This window comes from Colletotrichum destructivum, chromosome 7, assembly GCF_034447905.1.
Source record: "Colletotrichum destructivum chromosome 7, complete sequence".
NCBI classification, from domain to species: Eukaryota; Fungi; Ascomycota; class Sordariomycetes; order Glomerellales; family Glomerellaceae; genus Colletotrichum; species Colletotrichum destructivum.
In genome coordinates, this window is record NC_085902.1 from 2,592,610 (window position 1) to 2,617,129 (window position 24,520).

The following is a 24,520-nucleotide window of genomic DNA, read 5'->3' on the forward strand; positions in this document are numbered from 1 at the left end:
CCCTCGTGTTCGAGACACCAACCTGCACAGACCCCTATCAAAGGGTCAACACAGGGTTCCCTTGAAGTGTGCTTTACAGGGTCAGCACGCCTGGCAATTGGCCTCCCTCTCATATCAGTGCGACCAAGAGCTAAGATTTCCTGCACTCAGCAAAAAAGAAAACGGTTGTGGCCGGGGGTGGTAATCAAGAAAGGAGGCAAAATGGTTTCTCAAGGAGAAGACGAGCGTCGCAAAGGATTGGTCCGGGGCCTGCGCCAGTCAGCCTCCAGATACCATACGCCCTGTAGTTTCCCGTCCTAGCGGCCGGCTCAGCTCTTGGCTCAGCTAATGCAGCCACTGAAAGGGGGAAGTTGATTGCTTCGAACTTCCACACACGATGACGTCTGGCTGGCGGGTGATTGACAGCGAACGGTTTAGGTCTGGCCTAGGACTTACAACTGCAAAACCGAGTTGAGCCCTTGGAATGCCTAATTGGTCTTTTGTCCAGTGCTCAAGTTTGCAACACATCGCAGGGCAAGGCAGCACATGCCACAAGCTTTTGTATTGATCGGCTCGACTCGCCGTCAAGAAGCATGTCTCATCGACCAAGACCTTATATGCACTACCGTTATTGTGGCCCGGCCTGGCCTGTAAGCTCCCAGACGACCTGAATCGCGGTCGTCTCTGTCGCGTCTTTGGTTGACAGCCTTTTGTCTTGGCCGACATCTGCTTCTGTCTTGCCTACTTGTCTGTGCTCTACTACCTACTACTTTTCCGGCACCCAAGTCCTCGTGGATGGATTCCTGTCTACCTCACCGGCTGGCCTCGAGAATAAGGGACTACCCGAGAGCGGCGGCGGAAAAGTCAATGCCAACTTGGCATTCTTCGACTGACCAAGACCAATTCTTAATAAGAGGCTGCCAGGCTCCGCATCGAGTCGGCATCCGTCTCATTCCTCGCCGACTGCCGACCGGCATGCCAGCATGGCCGTGACTTGAGCAAAAAAAAACTTAAAAAAAAACTTGCACGCAGTCTCATCAACACGAGCCATAGCTCGCCAGGTTCGCGGCATACAGTTTAGCACCACAGTATGGATGTGTGAGCCGCCAGCCTTCTCGACCCCTTTTGGCACAGTTGAGCACTACACCCAGTACTCTCTCTGTATTCGAGTCGCGGTTCGCCCCAAGGCCTCGACAGCTGCTCATGAGGGCAAGGGCAGGAGAGGGCATCGCCAACCAAGAGGCATCCGATTCTCCTTTTTCCTACACGCCCCCTTCACCCTGCTCCCTGCAGTGCATGTGCACGGCGAGATAGCGTCACACAGGCTGCTGTTCCTAGCGTGCCGGGCGGGGTGTCAGCCCTTGTAATATTCTCGACTCCCTGTTCCCATTCCCTGTCGCACTTGGAGACATGGTTGCATGCCAGTCCAGCGTCTTTCCCATCTCCAGCAAATTCAGCGCCTTCTTGAGGTTTCTCTTCTCCCCCTGTCTTTCCCCTCCAAGCCCACTCTCACCCAGCCGGCTGGCTAGGTGCCGCGCGCACGCTCTGGCGCTGGCTTGTGATGACAGGGCTTCGGTGTGTTGTGGCTCTCGCTTGCTCATCCCACCAAAACGAGACAGAGAGAGAGAAAGAGGGGGGGAGGGGGGGGGGGGGGGCATTTTGATGTGATTTTTTACTTATTTCTTGTATGGTCTTTTCTGATGTTAGGTGATGGACACAAAAACCCAACCCCCGGAAAGTGGCCTGCTTGGGTTTTGCGTCTGCCTACATCAAGCCGATCAACATCTGATTATTTTCATGCATGTTGTTTTTGTTGTTTTGTTGTCGTCGACCCTAGTCGGACGATGCCAGTATCACCATTGAGAGAGTGTGTGTGTAAGTGTGTGTGCGTCCTGGCTCCAAGACTCTTGATGCGCCATACGTGCCCATGCGGCAAGTTGCGCCCAACCCTCCGGGTATGTGTGTGTGTGTTGGTGTGTTTATGTACTGCAATTTGCTTTTTGTGTGGCATCGGCGTGAAAATTTTTCTCTCTCACCGAGAAAGGAGCATCTCTCATTTCGCTCCCCGTCCCTCCTCGTTCAAAAACCACTCTCCCATCATGCCAGCCACTGTCCACACCAGCGTGTCAAGGCTCTGAGCATGGGACGGACGGTCAGCGCACAGGTGACTCATAGCAACACGGACTGGGGGAAATCCAGGAAGACAGAGCTCGGAAGCGCGACGCAGAGGTGTGCGGTGTGCGGTGGTGTGCGTGGTGTGCGTGGTGTGCGTGGTGTGCGATGCGCAAGTGGTGGTGGTGAGTGGTGGGTGGTGGTGGTGTTGATATGTCTTCGGTCCCAACGTTGACGACTCGATGCTGCACTGATGTCCAACACAGTCGAGACGAGACGGTGGGCTATTTGTTGCATCTAACATGGCCCTATCAGGTCTCGTCGGATGCACTCCTTGCGGCCACCGACGAGAGGGCCTCTGTCCTGGTTGGGCCGTTGTTGTACACGTAGCAAAAGCAGCCCTTCCCATTGTCTCCTAGAGGACCCAGACTCCTCCTCGTCCTGCGGCACAACAGCCCTTCGGGCCAGTCAGGTCGAACGGGCAGGGCCGTGGGGGGGACGCTACTGCTGCAGCACGAGGGCCGCATCCGCATCCCTAATCCTGCGGCCGGGCCAGGGGTCCACCGCATCTACAGTCTACCACTCCGTAGGTAGGGTATAGAGGCACTCCTAGACATTACATTGTCTTGCTCTTGGCTTGATCACCGGTGTCATTCACTAGAACGTCCTCCGTTGCTCACGCCTCTCGGGATGCTTCCCCACTGACAGCCATCACAGACACCACACCCAAACCACACCACACTACACACACCCACCCGGTCGAGATCGAAGACTGCACCGAATACCCACTGGCGATACCCTCATTGACGTCTATTCGCCCGCCATCTCCCAGCTGGAGATGCGCAGCCCTGCAATGCGCCGTCCGCGGTCGATGCGGCGCTGCATTCTTACCCTCCAAATCCTGATTCCTCGCTCTCTCTTCCTTACTCCGCCCATCACCCGCAAGCACACGCCCCGAGTCGCCGCCCAATACGGTTTCGACGAGCAGCCATTTTCGGACCAAAAATAGGCAATGGCCACGGCATCCATCCCATCCGCCTTGTTATTTTTCTTTCCTCTCGCCCTACTGAGTGCCGGCCACTGCCCCCTCTGTTCCTTTTCCAAGGGTCTGTCTCCCAGACCGCAAATGTGACAGGCGCAGCGCGCGCCCCCCTCACCGACTCTTTGCATCATCCCATAGCAACCGCCCTACCTGCCGTTCCTCTATTTCGCGGACTGGCGGGGCTACTTGCATGGCGTTGCATATCGTTGCAGATGCGAGAGGGAGGGAAGAGGAGGGGCTTTGCAGTCTACATGCCCTATTTTGACTTTTTACCTCCCTTTTTCCTTGTGTTGATTGAATCCAAAATTGCCCCGGCCTACCGGCTGGGCTGGGTTTTTGGAAGATGTCGCATGCGCAACGCATACCGCCCCCCCCCCCCCCCCCCCCCCGTTAGGGTTTGGGTGACGTAGTGCATGCGCACACGATTTCTCCCCTGGAAGAACGCGATTTTCCAAATGCCCAGGCGAATTGTCAGGTGTTGTAAGTGCAGTGGCCATCACGAGACGGTGTGGCGCGACAACGGGTTCTGCTGGCAGTGGTGGTGATTTCGGGGGGGCGTGTGGTGTCACGACAACACACATGTGGTCCCGAAAAACAAAAACAAAAAAAATAGATCAGTTTACGCGGAGATACGGCCAACTGACTAACTACCCACTCCCTCTCTGGGGAGACTGGGAAGGAGGACGTTGACAGGAAGATGGTTCCCGGGCTACGGTCGAGCGACCCCCGGCTAGCTGCTCGTCTCTCGTCGCTCGTCGCATGCAATCAAGTGGGAACGAGCCGAAATGGAAAAGTCGGCGCCTGTTTCGAACATTGGGGCGCGTGTGGAGGAGGACGAGGAGAGCGGCAGTCGCATCCTCCTCACGACTTGTCTTCTTTCTTGTTGTGACTGGTCGCCCTGGCCTTCTTCCCTCCGCTACCCCCGTTGCCGCCGCAGTGCGTTATCGACGGCGGTCGATCATGAGCGGTAAGGAACAAAGGCCGCAAAAGACTTACTTAACCTCTCTCTTTGGGGTTTGGCCCTTTGCTATCGGCCGCGGTTTACTTTCTTTGGGTAGACTGGCCGACGAATGAGACAGCGGTTGACCGCCCGCCTGACTGACCGACTGGATGGCTGGCTAGCTGGCTCAATCCCCTGTTTAACGTATCTCGATCTTCAGTCCCACGTTGTCGTTCTAGATTGCCAAAGATTTGCATTGACTTCCGCCGCGATGCCTCCCAGACAACGCATCGCGTCAGGCTACCTACCCCCCCCCCCCCCCCCCCTCCCCCCAAGAACGCGCACCGCCCTGCCGGGCCCGCGAGGACACCAGCCAACGGATGTGCCCTGGTTCTTTCTGTTCGCCCTACTTATGCTGCATCAGCTTCTGCGGTCTGCACGCCTTGCCGCAACGTCACACATGCCTGGTTAGACCTTGGCTTTGGCTGTAGACCCCCTCCGCTGGATGCTCTCCATCCAGGCCTCCATCAAAGCCCATTCCAAATATGCTTCTATGCATCTGTATACTCACTGTCATGCCCCCTGTCTACACAACACTTGTTGTCTATGGGCCCCCCTCCCCCTTGGCTACTCTTGTTTGCGGCAGCCTATCGGACGATGGAGGGGCATGCGATACTGCAGTTACGGCGCCGAGGGGTTGTGGGTAGAACGGGGGGGAGGGGGTGCGGATGAGGGCAACAGCTGTGAGGGTTTCGAACAAGAGGGGCCTGCATATTCACAAGGGCTCGTGTTGTCTAATCAATTTTGAGGTACGCTTCTTTTTGGGAATTCACGAATCCGTGTAGCGAATTCGATGAGGGGGGAAAGGGGTTGGACATGGCATGTCAGGGCAAAGACACGATGCGTGAGAGATTACTGGTCCGATATGACGAACGGGGCGATGGGCCAATGAAGCCGACTTGCTGTTATAGTAAACTTGACGTTCGATAGGTAGAGGAAAGTTGGCTTTGGACGTTTGTGTGTTCAGTCCGTTGAGTCGTGGCCGAGGGGAGATAGGTGTCTCCTGGCGGCGACGGCTAATATTGAGAGGTGGCCGCGATGATGACGTTCTGAGGACAAGCAAATGGCTTCGGCTCGGCGACACAATCATGGGCCATCGAAAGTTGTGTGTCCCAGACTCTGAACAGCTTCTCGGTAGGGTACTGTCAAAAGCAAAGTCGCACCACGGGATGGGCTTGGACGAAGCGAAGCGAAACCACGTACCACATCCCATAAGCCATCACAGCCTCGAAGTGGCATGTCGTCCAAACAACGCCCATGGCACAACCTACCCGGGTAGGTAGGGAGCAGCACCGCCCCAAGAAAAGAAAAGGGAGCAGGCCACAAGGGGGGGGGGGGGGGGACCCCCCGCGGCGCCACAACCGGCCGACGGTTCAGCGTTGCACCGGTGCGCGCGCCTGTTGTGTGGGTCGGTGGGTCATTTTCCAAGTGTGGCTTAGCAATCCATTAAAGGCCCTGTCATGTGGCGTAATGCCGGATCGGAACCAATCAGTAAAAGGGATCGGATGGCAGGAATAAGGGGGGGGGGGCACTCGCCACAGCACGACGCCGCGCCCCAGACGCTCGGGTCTCCCGCGCGCGAGAACACCGGCAGACCCGGGGTTCCGGTCCGTCCGTCACCTTTTTGGCTGTCGAAGAAAACCGTGGAAACTCTGTCCGGACTTCGACACCACCGTCCCCCCCCCCCTCCGTTTCGCCCTCTCTTTCTTTTCGACAATGACAAATCCCTTCTTTCTTTTGGGGGGAGGCAATCTGATACCCGAATGCTTTCACGGTACTTGCAACATGATGTACCTTTTCAAAGTGGTGGGAATCATACCCCCCTCCCAGTGAGATGCGACAGATGTATCTTTTCCCCCTTTCTTTTACCCCTCCCTATCTCTCCCTCTCCCTCTATGTCTTCCTCGTTCTCCTCGTCTTGCTGCAGCCCAGAACGTGGGCGTCTGCGTTGGGCGGCGGCGGTGGTGCTTCTTCGCCAAAAGGTACACAATATGACGCAACATGCGCAGTTGCGTGTGTGGTGTGTTGCAACCCGGCCCGACGAGGTCTGCTGCGACCTGTTGTCCCTCGCCTTCCTCTAGCTGTTTGGGCACCAAATAAAAACAAGCCACACACGCCCACGCCCGAGGCCACACGACGAATGACAACGCACCGGGATTCCGACTGAGGTCTTCCCGCATCGCTCAGATCCCTCTGCTAACCCCCCCTCCTTTTTTTTTTCTCTCTTTTTTTCTCGATCCATTCCTCATTTTCTTTCCCGTTTTCTCTTTTTCCCAAGTCACCTTCGAAAATATCGGCAGGTAGACACCCTTCGCCACTTCACCGAGACCCCCCCCCCCCCCCCCCCCCCGCCGCGACTGGACGTGGACGGCTGAGGCTGGATTCTGCACCGGCATTCCAAAGTCCGAGATGTATTCCGGTGATTATGTGTGCGCGTGTTAACAAAGTAGGGGGGTGGTGGTGGAGGGGAGGGGGGCAACACCACACCACCAACCAGTACGAAAAGGGAGTCATCGCCCGTGATTTGCCAGCGCTTCGCACAAACATGGTGACTCACACCCGTTAGCCTGCAATCTACGACGCACCTCCCGACCCTTTTCCACAACGCCAGAGGGCTTGTATGTCTTTTTTGCACGATGAGGCTGTGCAGCCGCTGAGGCGGGCGGTTCGTTATTGGTTGGGGCGTTCCCGGGCTCGCGGGTGTGTTGAAACTCAAGAGAGAGTAAATCCCGTGGGGGTATCTATCGCCACGCTGGGGAAGGGGATGGTGTAAGTGCTTTGAGGGCGTGGGCGCTTTTGGGGGCCAGGCACCAGCAGCAATGACGGCGATGGGTCCCCGATGGTTTGGGACTGCAACGAGCCCAGGGCTGCGAAGGTGAGTCGTCGGGAGCGATTCGATCCGGTGGCCGCTTTGCTTTTGGGGTGGCGGATGCGACGGCCTGTAGGCAGCAGGTGTGTGAATCTCATCGAGCAAGGTCAGATCGCGGTTGGTGAATGTGTTTCCGGAACGGTGGCGGCTTGATGTCTGGGTCACGATGTCCTGACTCCCCTATCGGTGCTCACTGCTCGGCGAGGCAACGTACGCGTAATGGGTCGTCGTGATACGTGACTCTCCTTTCCTGTTCCCATGATAGAGCCTCGGTGTCCAATAACCCAGCCGCAGACGACTCCTCGCGAATTGCTCCCCCGGTTGAGGCTGCACAGCCATCCCGTCGTGCGCAGGCTGCCATCCACGGGTTGATCGCTCCAGCTCAGAGGGCATCATTCTTGAGGAAAAATGTGGCGTCCGTCGGGATTCGTGAAGAAAGCTGACCAGTTTCTTTTATTCACACGCCCACCTAAGTATGACTAGGGACGGTGGGCAATACACTTCCAGCGCCCGAGAGGTGTACCTCGCGTGAATCCTATCTCGAAGAGGTCTTGCCAGCGAGTCTGAGGCAGATGACTCTTTCTGTGAACTGTAAGGTGCAAGGCGACAAGGCAGATAGACAATTGAGGCCTCCCGTCGTCGAAAGGAACGTGATTTTCATGTGATTCTGCTGTTAGTGGTCTTGGATGTGGAAATGAGGGTCACAGCGATTTCTCTCTTTCCATCGAGTCTCACAACAACTATGGTTTACGTATGCGGGATCTGGAATGACTCATCATGAGAAATTATTCACCAGCTTCGCTTGAAACTTTGCAAACCCTGAGCTGGAAAGCTGAGAAAGTGTGTCCGAGTGCTCGACGGGAGACATGGGTTCTGGTTCTCGTCACAAGGGAATCACTCTGTACACATGTTTGGACACGCTCACATCTCGATTTTGAAATGGCCTACGCAGCATCACCGAAGACCTGGAGCAGCCCTTATCGTAGATCTGATTTCATCGACTCTGATGTGGCTGCTTACAAGAAGCTGAGCACCTGGCATATTACTCCGTCACTGATACCAAAGTCTTCGACACACAAAAACACACACGTACGTACAAGTTGCCCTAGCATTTCAGTAACCAACGTGAAGACCGAGTGAGATTTTTGGGGCTTTGGCTTCCGGCTTAATAAAAGGCTTTCACGCATACTTATTGTCCAGTATGTGGGTAGTTGGGATGTGAGATTGCACTTGACAGCGACGTTTGACCTCTCGATCAACTCAGAAATCAACTGCTGTGCTTGATTCCGCTTGCCAATCAATGTCTGGTAATCCAAGACTATATCCATTAAAGGACAAAGAGAAACCAGGTTAAAAATGAGAATGAAATCAGGGTTTGAAGAGATCACGTCAAATACACACAATTTGTGGGCGACACACGTCAGAGATAACGACCAGTCGTTCCTCACTCACTCAGCTAAACATATCCAAGCAAGCAATGATCATTAGCCACCATCTTGTCCGCCTATGATTCTGCTGGAACACAGTCCGTCCCTCCGCCGTCGAAACTCAAGACGAATCGAAACGTTCAAAAAGGAGCGATTCGTCGTCGCCATGCTCGCCAAAATCAAAAGGTATGCGCCGAGGGGGAATCGAACCCCCGGCTCCCCGACGCTGCTTGATGGCAACGGAGAATTTTACCACTAAACCATCGGCGCTTGACAGTCGTTGTTAGGCTGAGTTGTTCATGTAGTCGAGTTTGTTTGTTCATGATTAGATGAGTGTGAGTGGGCTGTGGATACAATGAAGGGAGGGTTTGTGGACCCTGAGTACTTGTGGAGCTTTTGTTGAGCATGGGTTGAAATGAGATCCCTAAGTTGAACATGAGCTATTTATTCTCCTTGGCTTGCGAATATGTATGGTTTGCTGAGTTGCGATTGTTGAATAGTTTTGTGGAGAGTTGAGAAAAGAAACCACCTATCTTTCTTTGCCTGGAGTGTGCGAGCTCAATGGACGATGACGGTCATCGACGCAACCCCACTGTGTGTGTCTTCTTATGTTTGGGTGATATAACACACTAGGTTTACCGGGGAAAGGAGCACACTGTTTAGCAAACATAGTAGCAATGTGGGAGAGGACGCCTGAGTGAAGTTGAACGAGCATCACGTACGGAAACATTCCTTCGTCGTGGGACATATGACTCAACTGAGAAATCCGTATGCTCCGCGACTACGCAGAGGTCTCGTCCAAGTCGTCTATGCTTAGGTCTCCTGACCAAGCGACCACACTCCCTCTTAATCCTTTCGGTGTGTGATCCTGCCAACACCTGTCTATAATTTGTTCTGTTATCACGTAAATGAAAATGTGGTCTCGCTGCTAGATCTCATGCAAGGTAACCCCGGAACCCTCAGTTGACCATAGACGCAAAGTGGACGAACATGCCGTGCCATCGTGCCGCCTCCTCCTCATCCCTACGCCCTCTTATGGTTTCCATCCGTTCCATAGCGTAGCCATATGTTCAACCGCATCACCTCGTCTGTGAGGACTCGAAAATTCTGTTCTTCACCTCCTCCGCCACCTTTTCCCTCGGTGAAATGCACACCCTTTAGCGACATCCACATAGCAACGACACCAGCAACCAGAGATGCGGTACGGGAGATTCCGTCCATTGTACGGAGTCGCTTAAGATCCCTCAAACTTATTGTTTCGCTGCAAGGAATGCCTATGCCGAGCGCCCAGGTTGTAATCAAGTGGCCAGACGCACTGGCTGAAGTACGTTATCTTCCTTGCCTTCTGAGTCAGAAGCTCCTACAACGATGGTAGGCAGCCCAGTAGACGGAAGAGCCGGCACAGAGTGCGGCTCTATAATACACTTCTTTGCATCGTTTTTAGCCGCACAATCGATGGGCACATCCAAGTGGCCAATGCCCCTGGATCAACATGGGGTACAAGCGATAAATCGCATCTTTCTGCTTCTCACCCGTGCCGTCTGTAAGCCAGCCTCCGGTCAATGTGCTCAGGATAGCCTCCCCCCGCAGTCCCTCTGCCTTGATATTATTGCGAACAGCCTGCCACACCATTCCCATACTGAATGAATCCAGATTCACGCGTACGACGACAAAGTTGGCATTCTTTGCTGACCCCGCCGTTCTCCTTAAAGCCTTGGTAGCAACAAAAGTCATGTGCTGGAGATCTACTGGCGCTATCTGCCTCGGAGAACTAAACACGCCGATTTCGCGACGTGAGATTGTGGCTGAGGATGGACCAAGCCGACGCTGAATTTATCGATGGTGATCCTTTCACCCGCTGTGTCGTCAAAATTGTAATTCGTTGGTGTCCCCCCCCCCATGAAGGCGTGGACCGCATGCGCGGGTTAACCATGTGGTTTTCTGGTGTCGGCGTTTCCAAGACCAGGGCACGCTTGTCACGAGATGCAGTCGCTGACGATTCAGGAGTTGAATCGGCGTCGACGCCGACGTTGGGGTCGGACAATGCACCCACTTTTGTTCGGTAGCGAAGACAACGGAGTCTTCCTGTAATGGCTTCAGCCTCTCGACCGACAAGACAGCAAGCCAGGCGATCGAAACGTCGTTCTCGTCGAAAACAGCATCGATAATGGCGTCGCCCACAAGATTTGCAAGGCTGTAGTAGAAGCCGTCGCGGTCTGCTTTTGGTGTGGATGATGTACTCCGTGGCACCCGTATGGTTTGGACTTACGAACGATATGGACGTAGATGTTGCAGCTCTGGTACCGGGCGCTACTGTCGCTGCTTTCGATCTTGTTTTCGTGAGTTTCGGGTTGTTAGAACGTTTGCACAAGGATCCTTGTGCGGCTCAATGTCCTCGCTGCCGGGAAGAGGCCCGCCAACGGTGCTCGCTCCGGCCGCGATCCACTGCTTCCCGCCTCCGGCAACAATGAACCTCCGCCTCGCCGATGACCGCTGCCCTGACGGGCACGTCCACGGATTCGCCATTGCCCACAGCGGAAGTTGGATCTGGAGCGGCTGGCGTAGATGTTGGCACTGGTGTAAGCTTTGGGTTATGAGCTGGTTGTGACATAACGGCGTTATTTGAGAGCTGGAAAAAACGCCGCGAAGAGGTAGCATCTGAAAAGGATGTAAGATCCCGTTTGGGGAGTAGGTAGTCATTTCCCACAAAAACGAGTGTAAAAAGCTAAGCAAGTTAATAAAATGTTCCATTAGCAAACGAATGAGGTTCGATTTAGAGGTCCTAGAGGATACCGCGTAGTATATTAACAATATCTGAAATACATTGTTAGTCGGAGAGAGCAACTCTAATTCTCACCATATGCTCAAGCCATGCTTCCATGCTTGAGTAATGGGGACTGTCGAGGTATTACTTGAACGTAAGATGCGTGATAGATATGGGATGGCTGAGGATGGCCACCAATGTGCTTATGAACAAGACATTGTACTTCTACTCTGTATTTTAAGGTCCCCTACGAGATGAAGACTAACCTGATCAAGAAATAACAATCAGCTGTTTATTAGTTTAAGATTGAAAAACCCCTTACAGCAAGAAAAGCGGCGGCTTCTTCTTGGCCAGTTTCCACTATGCTGGCCTCCGGGACACCGCCGAATGTTGACCTGGTGAAGTTGGTGCTGTGAACTGCAATTCTTGACCGAAGGCGCGCGACCAAATAGCACGAAAAAGTTTAGGATAAGAGAATATGGAAGATATACTATGGATGTCAGTCTGGCGGAGGGGAAACTAGTGGTCGAAGTCTTCCAAGTCACGGTTCTTGAACAAGATTACTACCTAGAGTTGTCACATACGACCATACCCACTGGAAAACTCGGGATCCCGTCCGCTCTCCCATAGATAAGCCAGTGAGGGCCGGATTAGTAGTTGGGTCGGTGACGACCAGCGAATACCTTGTGTTGTATGTTTTTGATCTTTTTTTTGCTTCTTACGACTGGGTTGTGCTGGTTTTGGCTAGAGGGTGGGTGACGATGACTGCTTCGATGGCGCGATGGGTACGGCGCCACCTCTGCTTCGCCCCGGGACTTGAGTGGTTAACCTAAATAATAGGGCATGTGGTACTTTCGACTTTGCTTACGAGCTGTTGGTCGCAAACCACATGACTTTAAACGAGTCTTTCATCGAACAACGATACTCGTTGAAGCCGAGCAAGACTCTCAAAATGGAATCCACAAATCCCACACAAATGGTCATGAGTACTTACTCGACAATTTACAACTGATGAATGATTTGTTCGATAGGCGGCAAGACCCGGATGTTATTGACTAATCACACAATGCTAGACTAACGAAGTAAGCTACATATAGGCTGTAGTGTCCCAGCCGGCCCCTCCCGGCTCTTCCTCCTCCGCTGCTCCCTTGGCTCTCGGCCCGCTTAAGAGCCTCCATCATGACCGGCGGTCCCGGAATTGAATACGTCAGAATTCATTTGAACCGTCGTTATCTTCAGAGACCACGCTGGAGGGTTGCGAAGTGGTATCATTTACTGCAGGTTGTATTAGCGGAGGTTGAATATTTTCTCTTCTCACTCAAGATCCTCGTTGGATCTGTTAGCACCCTGCCCGCTTTCTTGAGAAACGTAGGAAACACTTGAGAGGACATCGTCGTTCTCCGTAGAGTCGTTGGACTGGGCTTCAGTACCACCGAGGTCCGCATCGATAGCCACCTCCATCACCGTGGCTGCCGGGCCCGCAGACGAAGTACTGTCAGCGCCGAGGATTACCGTCTGGAGCTTCACAATGTTCTCCTGGCGCCTCCGCAGTAGCAAGTCCGACTCAATAGCAAGGAAACTGTCAGTGACGCTGGTGGGTCTGACATGTTTCTCATCGATCATGACATCGATATCGTCAAGGTTGGGGTCCGCGCCTTCGTCAGGGGAGAGACTGGATTTGATACATGCGAGGAAATTGCCGCCCTTGATGGCTCTGGGCAACTCTATCTCTTTGGAAGCGCCGAGCGACAAGAGACGCAGCGTCACATTGGTGACTCGGGTCAGGGTGCCTTTGGTGATGCGCCCGTGGGTCCACAAGCACTTGAGGATCCCAGTCCATAATGTAGCGTCGAAGAGTCCGTCGGGGCCGTTGTGATAATCCGGTAGTTCGATGATGCATTCTGCAAAGTCAAGGAGGGCGGGGATGGGAGCCGGGTAGCTTGTCTTCGTGTCACCGAGCTCTGGGTCTGCATTGGCGGCAGGCGCCGACTTCCAGGTGCAAGCGTCCTCGAAATTTTTCAAGATCCAAGCGCGCATTTTTCCGGTGTGGTACCAGTTCGTCTTCGCATACGAGTTGAGGGTGGCGGCGCGAAGGAGCAGATAAAGGCATTTTTTGCCGTCACCGGACAGGCAGTTCCCCACGCAACGCGTGCGAGAATTGGTCACCAGAGTGACCATGGCCTTGCCCAGCTCCTCGACGAAATCAGAGATTCTGTATCCGTGCTCTTCACGAAAGCGGGTGCGGCTCAGGAGAAACCCCATGGTGTCCACAGAGCGTCCCTGGGCTGCGACAAGCGACAGCAGCGTGTTGCCGCAGCAGGAGTGGCTCATGCTGACGAAGTGAGGGTCCTGTATCAATGCTCGGTCTAGGACTGTCGCGCTCAGAGACTTAAGGTTCCAGGTGAAAGTCTTGTCGTCCAAGGCTTGGAGGCAGGAAGCAAGGCCTTGGACGCGGCAATGCCCCGATGGCGTGGACGAGCATGACACCGGCATGGGTTGCATCTCAGGAGAATTGATGAGAGTCGACGTTGGAGAGTTTGTCGAACAAGTCATATCCGGTGGCGTGTTCTTGTCTGGTTCGTCTTGAGCTTCGAAAAGAGGCCACCAACGTGATAAAGAAGACCAGTCGGCGTCGGCGTAGAACTCGTGTGTGGTCATTTTGGGCGTATTCAAAATTGTCCGAGAAAGAATGTCTTGATATCTTTCGATGCAAATTCTGTAAGGAAAGGAAACAAAGAAGCGTCTGATAGGACCTTCAGTTTTTATGTTAGTCGTGGTGAGGTGTCTCCGAAACCGAAACTGCGGATGGAAGAACATGTAGCAGGTGTAAACCCTCTAGCGATATTCTCAATGAAAGGAACCCTCTACCCGGAGGGGACCATCCGAAGACTGCTGCGTAGGGCTCTTGCCATTTCTCAGCGCATTTTGCAACTGCTCTTTCTGCTGCTGCCTTCTTACTGCTGTCTTCCTGATGCTCAGCTCATGTTAACTCCCTCTTGCCGGAAGGTGCGCTGGCTCGGGAATGTGTGACATCCCTAACCTAGGTACCTATAGAAGGAGTACTGACTAGCCTCTAGAGCGTGCATAGAGCTCGAAGTAATTCTGCTACACAAGGCAGGCAAATGCTCTTGGCGAAATTATTGTCATGTATCCAGAACATTGCTCTTTCCGTTCCAGCGTTGCCTCTACTTCAATGGCCCTGTTCCGGAAAAGGAGGCGGAGCTGCCTCAAAACGGGAATTTTTGCCATCGTTTATTTCATCGGTGTTCTTCGTTCTCTGGGCCTTGCGATTCTCGAGGCTCAGCTTTTGGTTCTCCCCATCGATTTTTCCATATCTTAGTGCTCTCGTAGTGCAACGATGACGGAGAACAATGCGTGGAAGTTGACATCTCAAAAAGGATGCGCGAGAGAAAAGACGCTGGAAAAAAAGAGAGTGCAAAAAATTAGAGACAAATCCAGATCGATCTGATCTGAATTGAGTTCGGTCCTTTGAATACTTGACAATCTTTTGGTCCAGCAGTTACTGTCCAGACATGGTTTTGACCCATTTTCCCAACCCTGAGAGGATCTAACACTATTCCAAGGGAATATGAGAGGAATACGAAGTGCTTTTGACTTGTGTCTGACCAGAAAAGCTGTTAAATGATGACGCTCTCTTTTTCTCTCTACGCTGGGAATATCAACGGAACTAATCACGACAGGGCTGATGTATTGAAGACCCACCCACAGCCTCACTGCATCGAAAGTTACATTCGGCTTTCACCTATTAAGTCCCTGAACGTCAAGGCTTGTTTCTATGGTGGGCCCATATCCTCAAAGGGTAGATTTGTGTTCATCTTTGGAACTGACCCTCGTTAAGCTCCATGTTGCCCCTCGATTCCAGCTTAACAGTAACCCACAAAAGCAAGACAGGCTAAACGAGAAAACGAATGACAGACCCGGCCACAAAATCATCTCTACACTCTAGAATAAACTTGACAGCTGGCTTCAGGCACGACACTCAGCAATGTCGTGCTGTGGTGGCAGTGTCAAACTCCCGAGGCCAGCGATGAGTCTCCTGCCCGTGCTTTCCGTTAGGAATTTACAAATAGGCCAAGTAATGAGATCAAATAGTTTGAGAAAAATCATTTTCTTGTTACTCTTAAAAGCACGATTCTCTACTTGTTCTGCTGTTGACTGTTCCATGGACATGAACAACCGTCTAGGGACAGTCTGGCTGTGTGCTCAGCAAAGACGGCCAATGTCATAAAGATGCGATTTCTTTCAAAATATAAACCGTCCGCGGCGAAAAGATTCCCTGCACGCTTGGTGTTTTGCTGTTTTCAATGACACTGCACATCAAGGAAACCCACGAGCACGGAATGCCAAGAAAAGACTCATGGGCTCGACCCGGTCTCCACACAAAATGAGGGCCGAGGACAGCAAGTGGGTGGGCCGTACCCCATCTCTGGCATGATCTTTGGAGCAACGATGAGTATGTCACCACGGTCAACATGATTATCATGACTTGTAGGCGTCTGATTTCAAGTGTCACAACGATGACTTGCCTTGCTGAGTGAAAGATGCCTACACAGTCTGTCATTGGCCTTACGCGCAGCCAAGGATGGGAGCCCCCTGGGCAAGCAACCCACGCCTCGTCTTGGCTCATTTCAGTCTCAGCTGTTGCCTCGCCTTATCAACAACCAGTTGGATGGTAAGCGGACAGAATTCGGTCAAACAACTCTCAGCTGTCAAGCCTTGTGTCACCCGTCTTTGTTGGTCTTTTCGTATCGTCTGAAGCTCACTGGCCCGAGTGGACTATGTCTCGGCCCCGCTGAACAAAGTGTGGTAGAAACGGGGTGGAAAGGCCAATAGACGACCAATCGGGGCCATACGGACAGGGAGGGTTGCTAAGCTAGGCCATACCGAAGGATGCAAGGTGGCCTGCGTCCACCCGCCTGGGTGCTCGGCCAAGCCAGTGTAATCTCTCCCTTCCCTCGGGAATACTTCTCGAAATCGAAGTCGACTCCGGGGACTAGTTTAGCAGACGACGCCCGGCTTTCATGGGCAATCTACTCTGTACGGACACAGGCATTTCGGTTGCCTACCGTAGGAGCCGTCTGCCGCCCTGGTCGAGATGACTCGTGTGACTATTCGTTCAGCAGTACCGACCAGAACTAGCGGAAGTCCTCAAATACAATACGTGACTGATGGATAGAATTCCTTTTTCGACCCTGATATTCGCAAGCGCAGATCAACACTCAAGAAGGGGAAGGAAAGGCTAGACCGGCCGAGCCTGGCATGCGGCACGAGACGCACCGCTTGCTTGAACGGCGCCGTGGCTTCGGCAAGCATCGGTTGCGGCTTCATCCCAACGGCCAAAGGGGGAGCAAGATGCGTGGCGTTCCCGTTCCAGCGGAATGTAATGCTTGGTGATGCGTTATCAATGGAGGGGGTGATAAGATGGCATTACCGGTGAGGTGTGGCGTGTTTGTTTGGTGTTCGTTGGGCGGCAGTCAGCAGGTCGACTGGTGACCTGGGGCCTGAGGCCTACTGTACGGGTGTGCTAGGGGATGATCCCGGTGCGGGGGAAATCAGCCGCTTTCGCATGCTGACGACGTGGCTGGCGTGCCGAGACAACGACACCTCCCAGAGAAGGCTCGCCTGTGAGGGCCCAAGACGAAGGGGCGGCGCAGCCTCTCTATTGAAGAAGGTCGAAGGGGTCCAGAAGGGCGATGGAGTGCGTAAAATTGAAGCTAAGAGATAGGCGAGGAATGAAAGAGTGATATCGACGGGTGTTGGTGGCCCGGACTACACAAAAGAGCAACGGGCCAAATGGCTGATGGGTGGTACGGTCCACCACCCCATCTTGTTGGTGCTGTGGCCTGGTTTCTTTGGTATGTCTTGGGAAGAGATCTTGGATGCGTTTCTTTGGCAGGTGAAGAGACGGGTGGATGGCGCTTGATGGGACTGCACGGGGGGCTTATCTCAGTGTGGCGAGCATGCCAACACCGATAGAGCAACTTGGCGAGCTCTTGGTACCAGTAAGGAGGCATTGATAGAAGATGCCAAAATTTGCCAACTTGTTGGCAAACGGTTGGCATTTCTCGGCCGGCGAGTGAGAGGTTGCGCATTTGTGGACTGGACTAGGTTTGAGTCTTGGTTGGGGGGATGGCCAAGTAAAGTAAGAAAAAAAAGGACGTGCTTGTCGCGCGGTTTGGAAGGGGGGTAAGGGAGTCGTAACGAGGTAACTGTCGTGTACCCGGCCAGGGGGGCGTTCATCTGTTCGTCGTAAATTTGCGAATACGTAATCGCGTGGGCGACTCCCTCGCGCTGTCACGAACGCTCACTGGCTGGTCAAGGGCTTTTTGGCAAAGCCAAGGGCTCGGCAGGCGCAACAAGTCTGCAAGTGCAGATTGCATCCATTCACGAAGGTGATGGGTAGGAATGGCGGACAGTCAGGTGAAGGAGTGAGATCGTTCAGTCCAAAAATGGACACTCGTTGGAGTCGCTGGCTGCGGTTGTGGCCTGAGCCGGGTCAGCCATCAGATTGTTGATGGTGCACGCGTGCGCCGAGGTCAAGGTGAAAGAAAGAAAAGCCGACAATGCGTGGTGCCAAGAAACTCGTAGGGTTGGTAGGGCCAGAAGCACAGGATTCACTGCGAGTTGCGGTAGTTGCTTGGCGAGCGACGCACTTGTCAGACGGGAGTTGGCGGGAGAGTATCGTATGCGAGAGGCGCAGACGATAATGAGTGATGATAGGGGATGAGGGGGGAAGGAGCGGCGAGGTAATGCGGCCGAGATGAACAATCGTGTAACGGCGAAGGACGTCGTTGGCCGAGATGGAGAGGAAGAACGTGGGATACAAAGGCGAGATGCAGCCTAATCACACCTTAATAGCACACGCCGCATCGCACCACCTGGCGACAGATGGTAGTTGTTTTTCGTGTACGGCACCGTCTCCCTTCACTCTTCCTGTTCCTCTCCTGCCCGTTCCTACCCCCTTCCCCCTCGCGTGACCTGCACCGGCCTCCCGACCTAGGTACCTTCCATCAGTGGCCCCGCTTCCTCCTCCCCGCCAAGATCGACACACACATGCACAACTAGGGAGGTACTATGTGGTATCTCACCACCCGTACACAGGCGATGGTGACAACTGACGGACGATAGTACACTTCCCGCCGCCGCCGTCGCCGCTGCCCCTAGAAGGCGTGGAACGAGCTTCCATGCATCAGCCCGGGCGGGCTCCGCTGATAATGGCGACCCGAAGCTACAACATCGATACTCTTGGATACTTTTCCCATCCATCTCTAGCCCCGTCCCTTCGCCTTTCTCCCTATCTTCTTCCACTTGGCTTCCCGGCCAGGGCATCTCGACGTCCTCGTCCCTCGTTTCTCGTCCACGCCCTCGCCCGTGCCAACACCCACACCTCCTCTCACGCCCACAACCGATCCCATGTCTTACCATCACCATCTTCTTCGCCCTGAAGGGCCCCACGCAAGCTCCCTCATCGCCTCTCCCACTCCCACGGTCCAAGACTCTAATCGATGGACCAGTACCCTCTCTCGACGAGTCGACTTCAAGCTTCCCTGGAACTTCCAAACGCACCTTCTGTTCTTGTCCACCGTCCCGTCTGCTTCACTCCACTTCCCCAAGACTTGGCCATCCTTTGCCGCTTGGCAGACACCAACCTTACTCGCATGGGCACGTCCATGAACCCTTTGGAGACCTCCCACTCGCTGGTGGCCGTCGTCAACTTGCATCCGCGTCGCCCGCATGCCTTCGCCGCTGATAGCCATGGTCGAAAGTAGTTTCTCGGCGCGACAGGATGATGCCGAATGGGATGCAGAGGCAAGGTGTACCATGTCTAAGCTTGCGTGAACCGCGAAGATGAGGTGCCATCCGCGTCTCCCACCCTTTTGCCCGTCTCGCCCTTTTAATCCCACCGCGTCCCCCTCTCTCGACTCCGATCGACTCTCTTCTTTCCTCGTGCCTCACCTGTCAACCTTCACAGGCCCGCTTGCTTCCCTTACTTGCACTTTTGCGCCCCCGGGACTTGTGATCCCCCGATTCATACTTTGGTCGACATCGGCTTGGTTCAAACTTTCACCTGCAGGAGCACGAAAACCCAGCCCTCAAACGTGTCAACACAGACCGCACGCGCTCCGCGCCAACGCAACATAAGATGGGCACCGAAAAGGATGTCCACGACGGGGTCTCGACACCCGAGACGACTCAGATCAACACCGACTCCCGCCATGGCGCCGGAACCGAACACGTAGTTGGCGGCGGTACCAGTGGACGTGATGAAAACTTCTACACCCGCAACGGTCTCAACATGGAGTCCTTCAAGCGCCGCGAGCACGGGAGAATCACGGATACCCAGCTTGATCGCACCATGAAGAGCCGCCACTTGCACATGATTGCCATCGGTATGCCCTCCTGCTACCTTCCACTGATCCGATGAGGAAATAGTACTAACATGTTGGTCTCCAGGTGGCTCCATTGGTGCCGGTTTCTTCGTCGGTTCTGGAGGCGCCCTCGCCACGGGCGTAAGTAGCCTTCCCAGCCGCATCCACGCTTTTCACTGGCTGACATGACCCAGGGTCCCGGTTCAATTCTTGTCGACTTCTCCATCATCGGCATAATGATGTTCAATGTCGTCTATGCTCTTGGTGAACTCGCTGTCATGTACCCTGTCTCTGGTGGTTTCTACGTCTACTCGACCCGCTTCATCGATCCCTCTTGGGGCTTTGCCATGGGCTGGAACTACGTTTTCCAGGTATGTTATTGCTGCTCTATTGCCAGCCTGACAATTGTCTCTTGGACCTCGAAGTACTAATAGCTTGTAGTGGGCCATCGTTCTACCGCTCGAACTTACAGTTTGTGGTCTTACAATCAACTACTGGGAGGGCGCCAGAGACATCAGTCTTGCCGTCTGGATCACCGTCTTCTGGGTTGCCATCATCTTCATTAACATCTTTGGAACCTTGGGTTATGCTGAGGAAGAGTTCTGGTCTTCGCTCCTGAAGCTCTCAGCCATCGGTAAGCCGACATGGCCACTGCTGTTTCCTTTCAACATACTGACCATCCACCCTTCCAGTCATTTTCATGATTGTCGCCCTTGTCCTCGTTTGTGGCGGTGGTCCCGCCGGCGGTCGCTACGATGAATACTGGGGAGCCCGTTACTGGCACGACCCCGGCGCGTTCAAGAACGGTTTCAAGGGGTTTTGTGCAGTCTTTGTCACTGCTGCTTTCTCCTTTGCCGGCACTGAGCTCGTCGGCTTGGCTGCTGCCGAATCCAGCAACCCTCTTAAGTCCCTGCCTGGTGCTATTAAGCAGGTTTTCTGGCGTATTACCCTGTTCTACATCCTCGGCCTCTTCTTTGTCGGCTTGCTCATCAGCTCCAACGACGAGAGAATCTTGGGTTCCGACAACCCGTACGCTGATGGCGTGTCGCCTTTCGTCTTGACCGCAGAGTATGCTGGTCTGATCGGTTACAACCACTTCATGAACTGCATCATCCTGGTTTCCGTACTGTCGCTCGGAGTTTCCTGCGTTTACGGAGGTTCTCGTACTCTGACTGCGCTTGCAGAGCAGGGTTACGCCCCCAAGATTTTCGCCTACGTCGACAAGTCCGGTCGCCCACTTCCATCCGTTGTTGTCCACCTCCTCTGCGGTGCTCTTGGTTACATGAACTTGAGCGCCGACGGCTCGACTGTCTTTGACTGGCTGCTTGCCATGTCAGCAATCGCTGCGCTGTTCACATGGGGATCTATCTGCTTGGCTCACATTCGATTCCGCAAGGCCTGGGCCTATCACGGCCACACCGTCGACGAGATTCCATTCCAGGCTGCTTTTGGTGTCGCCGGTTCCTGGGTTGGGCTGATTCTTTGCATCCTCGTCTTGATTGCTCAGGTAGGTCCACCTTCGATGAAAGTCATCGCCGCATGTGCAACACCAGCTAACAAACCTCATAGTTGTTCGTCGCCATCGCCCCTGCGGGACAAGACGAGTTGAATGATGCCGCTGGTTTCTTCGAGGCATACCTCACTGTACCAGTCATCCTGGTCTTCTGGGTCATTGGATACTTCTGGAAGCGCGAAGGCTGGCTTCGCACCCACCAGATGGACGTTGACACCGGCCGCCGCGAGCTGGACTGGGACGAGATCAACCGCTACAAGGCCGAGATCGCCACCTGGCCCACCTGGAAGCGGTTGTACAACCGGTTCTTCTAGATACGGTCAACTTAGAGTGCAATCGTCACCTGTAGAACGTGGGGCTAGTGACTTCAAGCCTTTGCGTTGGCAGTCTTAGCCGCCCGGCCTGGAGAGAAAGCTGTTGGAATTTCTTGTGGCAGTGATTTTAGATACCATAATATGTTGCCAAAGGTCCGCTGGGAATGCTTACAGAGTCTCACGTGCGCCGTCTTGTAATACAAACACCATATACATTGCAAGCCAATCGACCCGGCATGTCTTACTGTGTGAATATGTCTATTGAACCCGATCGTTCGTCTGGGTTGTGTCCCTTATGTGAGAGCGTCTAGAGAGGGCTCTCAATTTCTCGGCCTACTACAGCAAAATAACCCCTGTCTGTATGATCTCCTGCGAAGTACTTAAAGCACTTCATAGTGAGCTGCATAGCCAAGTTTACCCTCTGGGGCGCCCGGCTATGAGCCAAAGTCGATCGATAGTCTCAGAATAGGAATCTGGCAACGTGGACATGCCGTTCCGAATCCGTCGGCTTCCTTTGTACGGAAAATGTTCGGGACGAGGCTTCGAAGTCGTCCCTTGGCAGGTACCGGTGGGCAAAGAACGACGAAGGGCGTCAATCTATCACGGCCGGAACCAAGCGTTTTCTTTCCTTTGCTGGGACCAGGGCGATTCGCCACATGAAAAGGCCGGAAGAAAGATTCTAGAATCTTTGGACCAAGACCCGAAGTTTCCGAGGGCTCGGGTTGGGGAAAAGAGGGGGGTGGATAGACATGCTCGGCAGACTTGGACATGCGGTTGAGGGATTGAGTGGGGTTAGGGGGTAGACGGGATGGCCAAGAGGCCTTGGACATGACGCCGACGCTGGGCTTCTGCAAGCTGTGACAAGGCGGCGGCGGCGACTCACAGGTTGCATTTCTGAGATATTGATCAAACGCGGCGAGAATGGAATTTGGAAATGTGGTGGCAGTCGATCAAAATGCTGCGACAGGAGACCTGGAAGCAAGTCCAAACAGTGAGTCCTCCGTCCAGGCGGCACGTCGAATTCCCCAAATTTAGCGAGAGATCTCAGTTGCGGGTAAGCTGGTTTTCCTCTTCGTTCGGCAAAATAGAGACAAACAGCTGATCTGGATTTGATGCTGAGGTTACAATGTCGCCCGGGGAAACCTCGGATCATGCAGCGCTGCTTAGTTAGCCACGTCTCCTAACAGGACGCCAGGTCCGAGTTGGCTGATCCTCGGGCAAATATTAACCAATGGGGTTGCTCCCGTCAGCCGGGGTATGCCCGCTTGTCACCTCCTTCTCCTAGGATCCAGCTTCAACACCGTCACCACGCCCCATGACTTCGGCACTCGGCACCACAAGCCGCATAGAAATCTCAAGCTGATCACTTTTAAGCTCTTGCTTGTGAGTCGTTCTTGCGGCGGAGGTTAAAGCCGCCTATTTAAGGGATGGGAGGGAAGCTGACCACTTCCCTTTGAAGGTCCCGCTCTTGTTCATGCTCGTCTTGCTCTTCATCTCTGACCAACATATCCGCCATTCTTCGATTCTCGTCTCCCGATATGGCTCATACATACCCCGAACTCATTTGGCGTGAGACGACTTCAGGGGTATGGCAGCGCACTGCTGACGAGGTTGAGCAGTTCTACTCAGCCCTCGCGACGCTTTACGAAGGTAGTGGCCTTATGTTCTTCGCGATCACGGGCCACGTCTCATTGAGCTTTGATACTGGCAACGCAGGGGACACCTCTGAGACCGCAGAATTGGTTGACAAGGCCCTGAAGTCTGCTTGGCTAGCTTTACGCTACGATCACCCGGCTATTGCCTCACAGGTTACACAAGACCTTGCTACTGGCAAATGGACCAAGACGTACCGCCAAATTCGCGACCCTACCGACCAGCAGAAATGGCTTGAGGAGACACTTGTGTATGTGTCTTCTGCCTCTTCTCGACAAACGGGTCAGGCATGGGCCAATAACCAGCCTCCGGCCCCGAAACTACCGACTCTGTTTGTCCTCAGCCCATCGTCCTCCAAAGAAGGCTTCATCCGTCGCGACCTCGTCTTTCGCTCACCCCACGACATCATCGACGGCGTCGGGACCTTGATTCTCCTGAACAATCTCATCAGTCACACCTCCAAGGCCTTCTCCAAAGGCGATGATTTCAAACCTCCTAACCTCGATGGTTCCGAGGCCGCGAACCTCAGTCCGCCCTACCGCGTTGCCGCCAATGTACCACCGACGCTCACAGACGAGCAAGAAAAGCGTTTGGCGGACATGGCCGCTCAAAAGTCCGCCGCCATGGGTGCTCCGCACGTGAAAATCCTCGACATGCCCTACCGCCGCGGTGCGAACCTTCCGGCCCGACACCAACGCGTTGCCCACACTCTCACCAAAGAACAAACTGCTCGCCTCACCGTCGCCTGCAAGACAGCTGGAACCACCGTCACGCACGCTTTTCACGCAGCTATTGCACTCGTTCTCCGAGACATCCAAGAACAAGGATCCGAAGCCAGACCCGTACGTTACGTCAACTACATCCTCCGGAACGAGCGCGCAAGCTGCCAAGCTCCGTACAATTCTTACCAACATCCCGCCGCCCTCTACCATTCGCTTCCAGGCCAGAGTTTGGTAGTCGATATGGATCCTACAAGCTCCAGCGACGACCAAATCCGCGCCGAAGAGTTTCTCCGCGTAGTCAATCTCATGAAAGACTTTTACCACGGCGTCCGGAACGACAAGGAGCACTACGCCCTCGCCCCTACCATTTGGGCTGCCGGTGTCCCGGACGTGCCTACATCGCCTCGGCCTTTGCCAGTGCCTCCGCCAAAAGCCCATCCGTCTGTCTCCATCTCCAGCATGGGCCGTGTCGACAGCATCATTGCCCCCAAGACGGGTGCCATCGAGGCCTATGATCCGTGGGTCACCGGCGAAGAGCTCGGAAACGGTCTTGGGCTCTTTTTAGGTACGTTCAGGGACGAGTTGTGTTTGAGTGCCGCGTACAATGATGCTTGGCACACGGAGGCCAACGTTTCGGATTTTCTGAAGCGCTGTGAGGACGTGGTTTTTCATGGCTTTGAGCTGCGTTGTGCGTAATCAGCGATTTGATGATGGGCGAATGTAATGTGACAGCCT

At 54.0% G+C, this 24,520-nt stretch overlaps 7 protein-coding genes across 7 annotated transcripts; 4 read left to right on the plus strand and 3 right to left on the minus strand.

Moving 5' to 3' along the window:
- Nucleotides 1-5,998: 5,998 nt before the first annotated feature.
- On the minus strand, nt 5,999-6,313 carry CDEST_11333 (uncharacterized protein; the record flags this gene model as incomplete). The annotated part of the gene is made up of 1 exon (XM_062927489.1): nt 5,999-6,313. One exon carries the CDS (start codon nt 6,311-6,313, stop codon nt 5,999-6,001), a length of 315 nt encoding a protein of 104 aa, XP_062783540.1.
- Nucleotides 6,314-7,703: 1,390 nt separating this feature from the next.
- Nucleotides 7,704-8,264, plus strand: CDEST_11334 (uncharacterized protein). Its single transcript, XM_062927490.1, has one exon. The coding sequence runs from the start codon at nt 7,780-7,782 to the stop codon at nt 8,140-8,142; it is 363 nt and encodes a 120-aa protein (XP_062783541.1). The 5' UTR covers nt 7,704-7,779; the 3' UTR covers nt 8,143-8,264.
- Nucleotides 8,265-9,825: 1,561 nt separating this feature from the next.
- Nucleotides 9,826-11,118, plus strand: CDEST_11335 (uncharacterized protein). The gene is made up of 2 exons (XM_062927491.1): nt 9,826-9,972; nt 10,083-11,118. The coding sequence occupies exon 2, from the start codon at nt 10,661-10,663 to the stop codon at nt 10,898-10,900; it is 240 nt and encodes a 79-aa protein (XP_062783542.1). The 5' UTR covers nt 9,826-9,972; nt 10,083-10,660; the 3' UTR covers nt 10,901-11,118.
- A 1,389-nt stretch (nt 11,119-12,507) lies between these two features.
- CDEST_11336 (uncharacterized protein) lies at nt 12,508-13,851 on the minus strand (the record flags this gene model as incomplete). The annotated part of the gene is made up of 1 exon (XM_062927492.1): nt 12,508-13,851. The coding sequence occupies one exon, from the start codon at nt 13,849-13,851 to the stop codon at nt 12,508-12,510; it is 1,344 nt and encodes a 447-aa protein (XP_062783543.1).
- Nucleotides 13,852-18,952: 5,101 nt separating this feature from the next.
- Nucleotides 18,953-21,537, plus strand: CDEST_11337 (Putative amino acid permease). The gene is made up of 6 exons (XM_062927493.1): nt 18,953-19,604; nt 19,669-19,724; nt 19,778-19,954; nt 20,025-20,217; nt 20,276-21,090; nt 21,153-21,537. The coding sequence occupies exons 1-6, from the start codon at nt 19,358-19,360 to the stop codon at nt 21,408-21,410; spliced, it is 1,746 nt and encodes a 581-aa protein (XP_062783544.1). The 5' UTR covers nt 18,953-19,357; the 3' UTR covers nt 21,411-21,537.
- A 552-nt stretch (nt 21,538-22,089) lies between these two features.
- Nucleotides 22,090-22,563, minus strand: CDEST_11338 (uncharacterized protein; the record flags this gene model as incomplete). Its single annotated transcript, XM_062927494.1, has 1 exon — nt 22,090-22,563. One exon carries the CDS (start codon nt 22,561-22,563, stop codon nt 22,090-22,092), a length of 474 nt encoding a protein of 157 aa, XP_062783545.1.
- A 273-nt stretch (nt 22,564-22,836) lies between these two features.
- On the plus strand, nt 22,837-24,520 carry CDEST_11339 (Putative chloramphenicol acetyltransferase-like domain superfamily). The gene has a single exon (XM_062927495.1). The coding sequence runs from the start codon at nt 22,949-22,951 to the stop codon at nt 24,479-24,481; it is 1,533 nt and encodes a 510-aa protein (XP_062783546.1). The 5' UTR covers nt 22,837-22,948; the 3' UTR covers nt 24,482-24,520.

Excerpts from the sequence above, each read along its gene's own strand:
- CDEST_11335 (XM_062927491.1), top strand. The coding sequence starts at position 10,661 with ATGATGTACTCCGTGGCACCCGTATGGTTTGGACTTACGAACGATATG.
- CDEST_11334 (XM_062927490.1), top strand. The coding sequence starts at position 7,780 with ATGAGAAATTATTCACCAGCTTCGCTTGAAACTTTGCAAACCCTGAGC.
- CDEST_11337 (XM_062927493.1), top strand. The coding sequence starts at position 19,358 with ATGGGCACCGAAAAGGATGTCCACGACGGGGTCTCGACACCCGAGACG. Across the intron at positions 20,218-20,275 it reads CCTGAAGCTCTCAGCCATCG|TCATTTTCATGATTGTCGCC; the intron begins GTAAGCCGACAT and ends CCACCCTTCCAG. Across the intron at positions 21,091-21,152 it reads TCCTCGTCTTGATTGCTCAG|TTGTTCGTCGCCATCGCCCC; the intron begins GTAGGTCCACCT and ends CAAACCTCATAG.
- CDEST_11339 (XM_062927495.1), top strand. The coding sequence starts at position 22,949 with ATGGCTCATACATACCCCGAACTCATTTGGCGTGAGACGACTTCAGGG.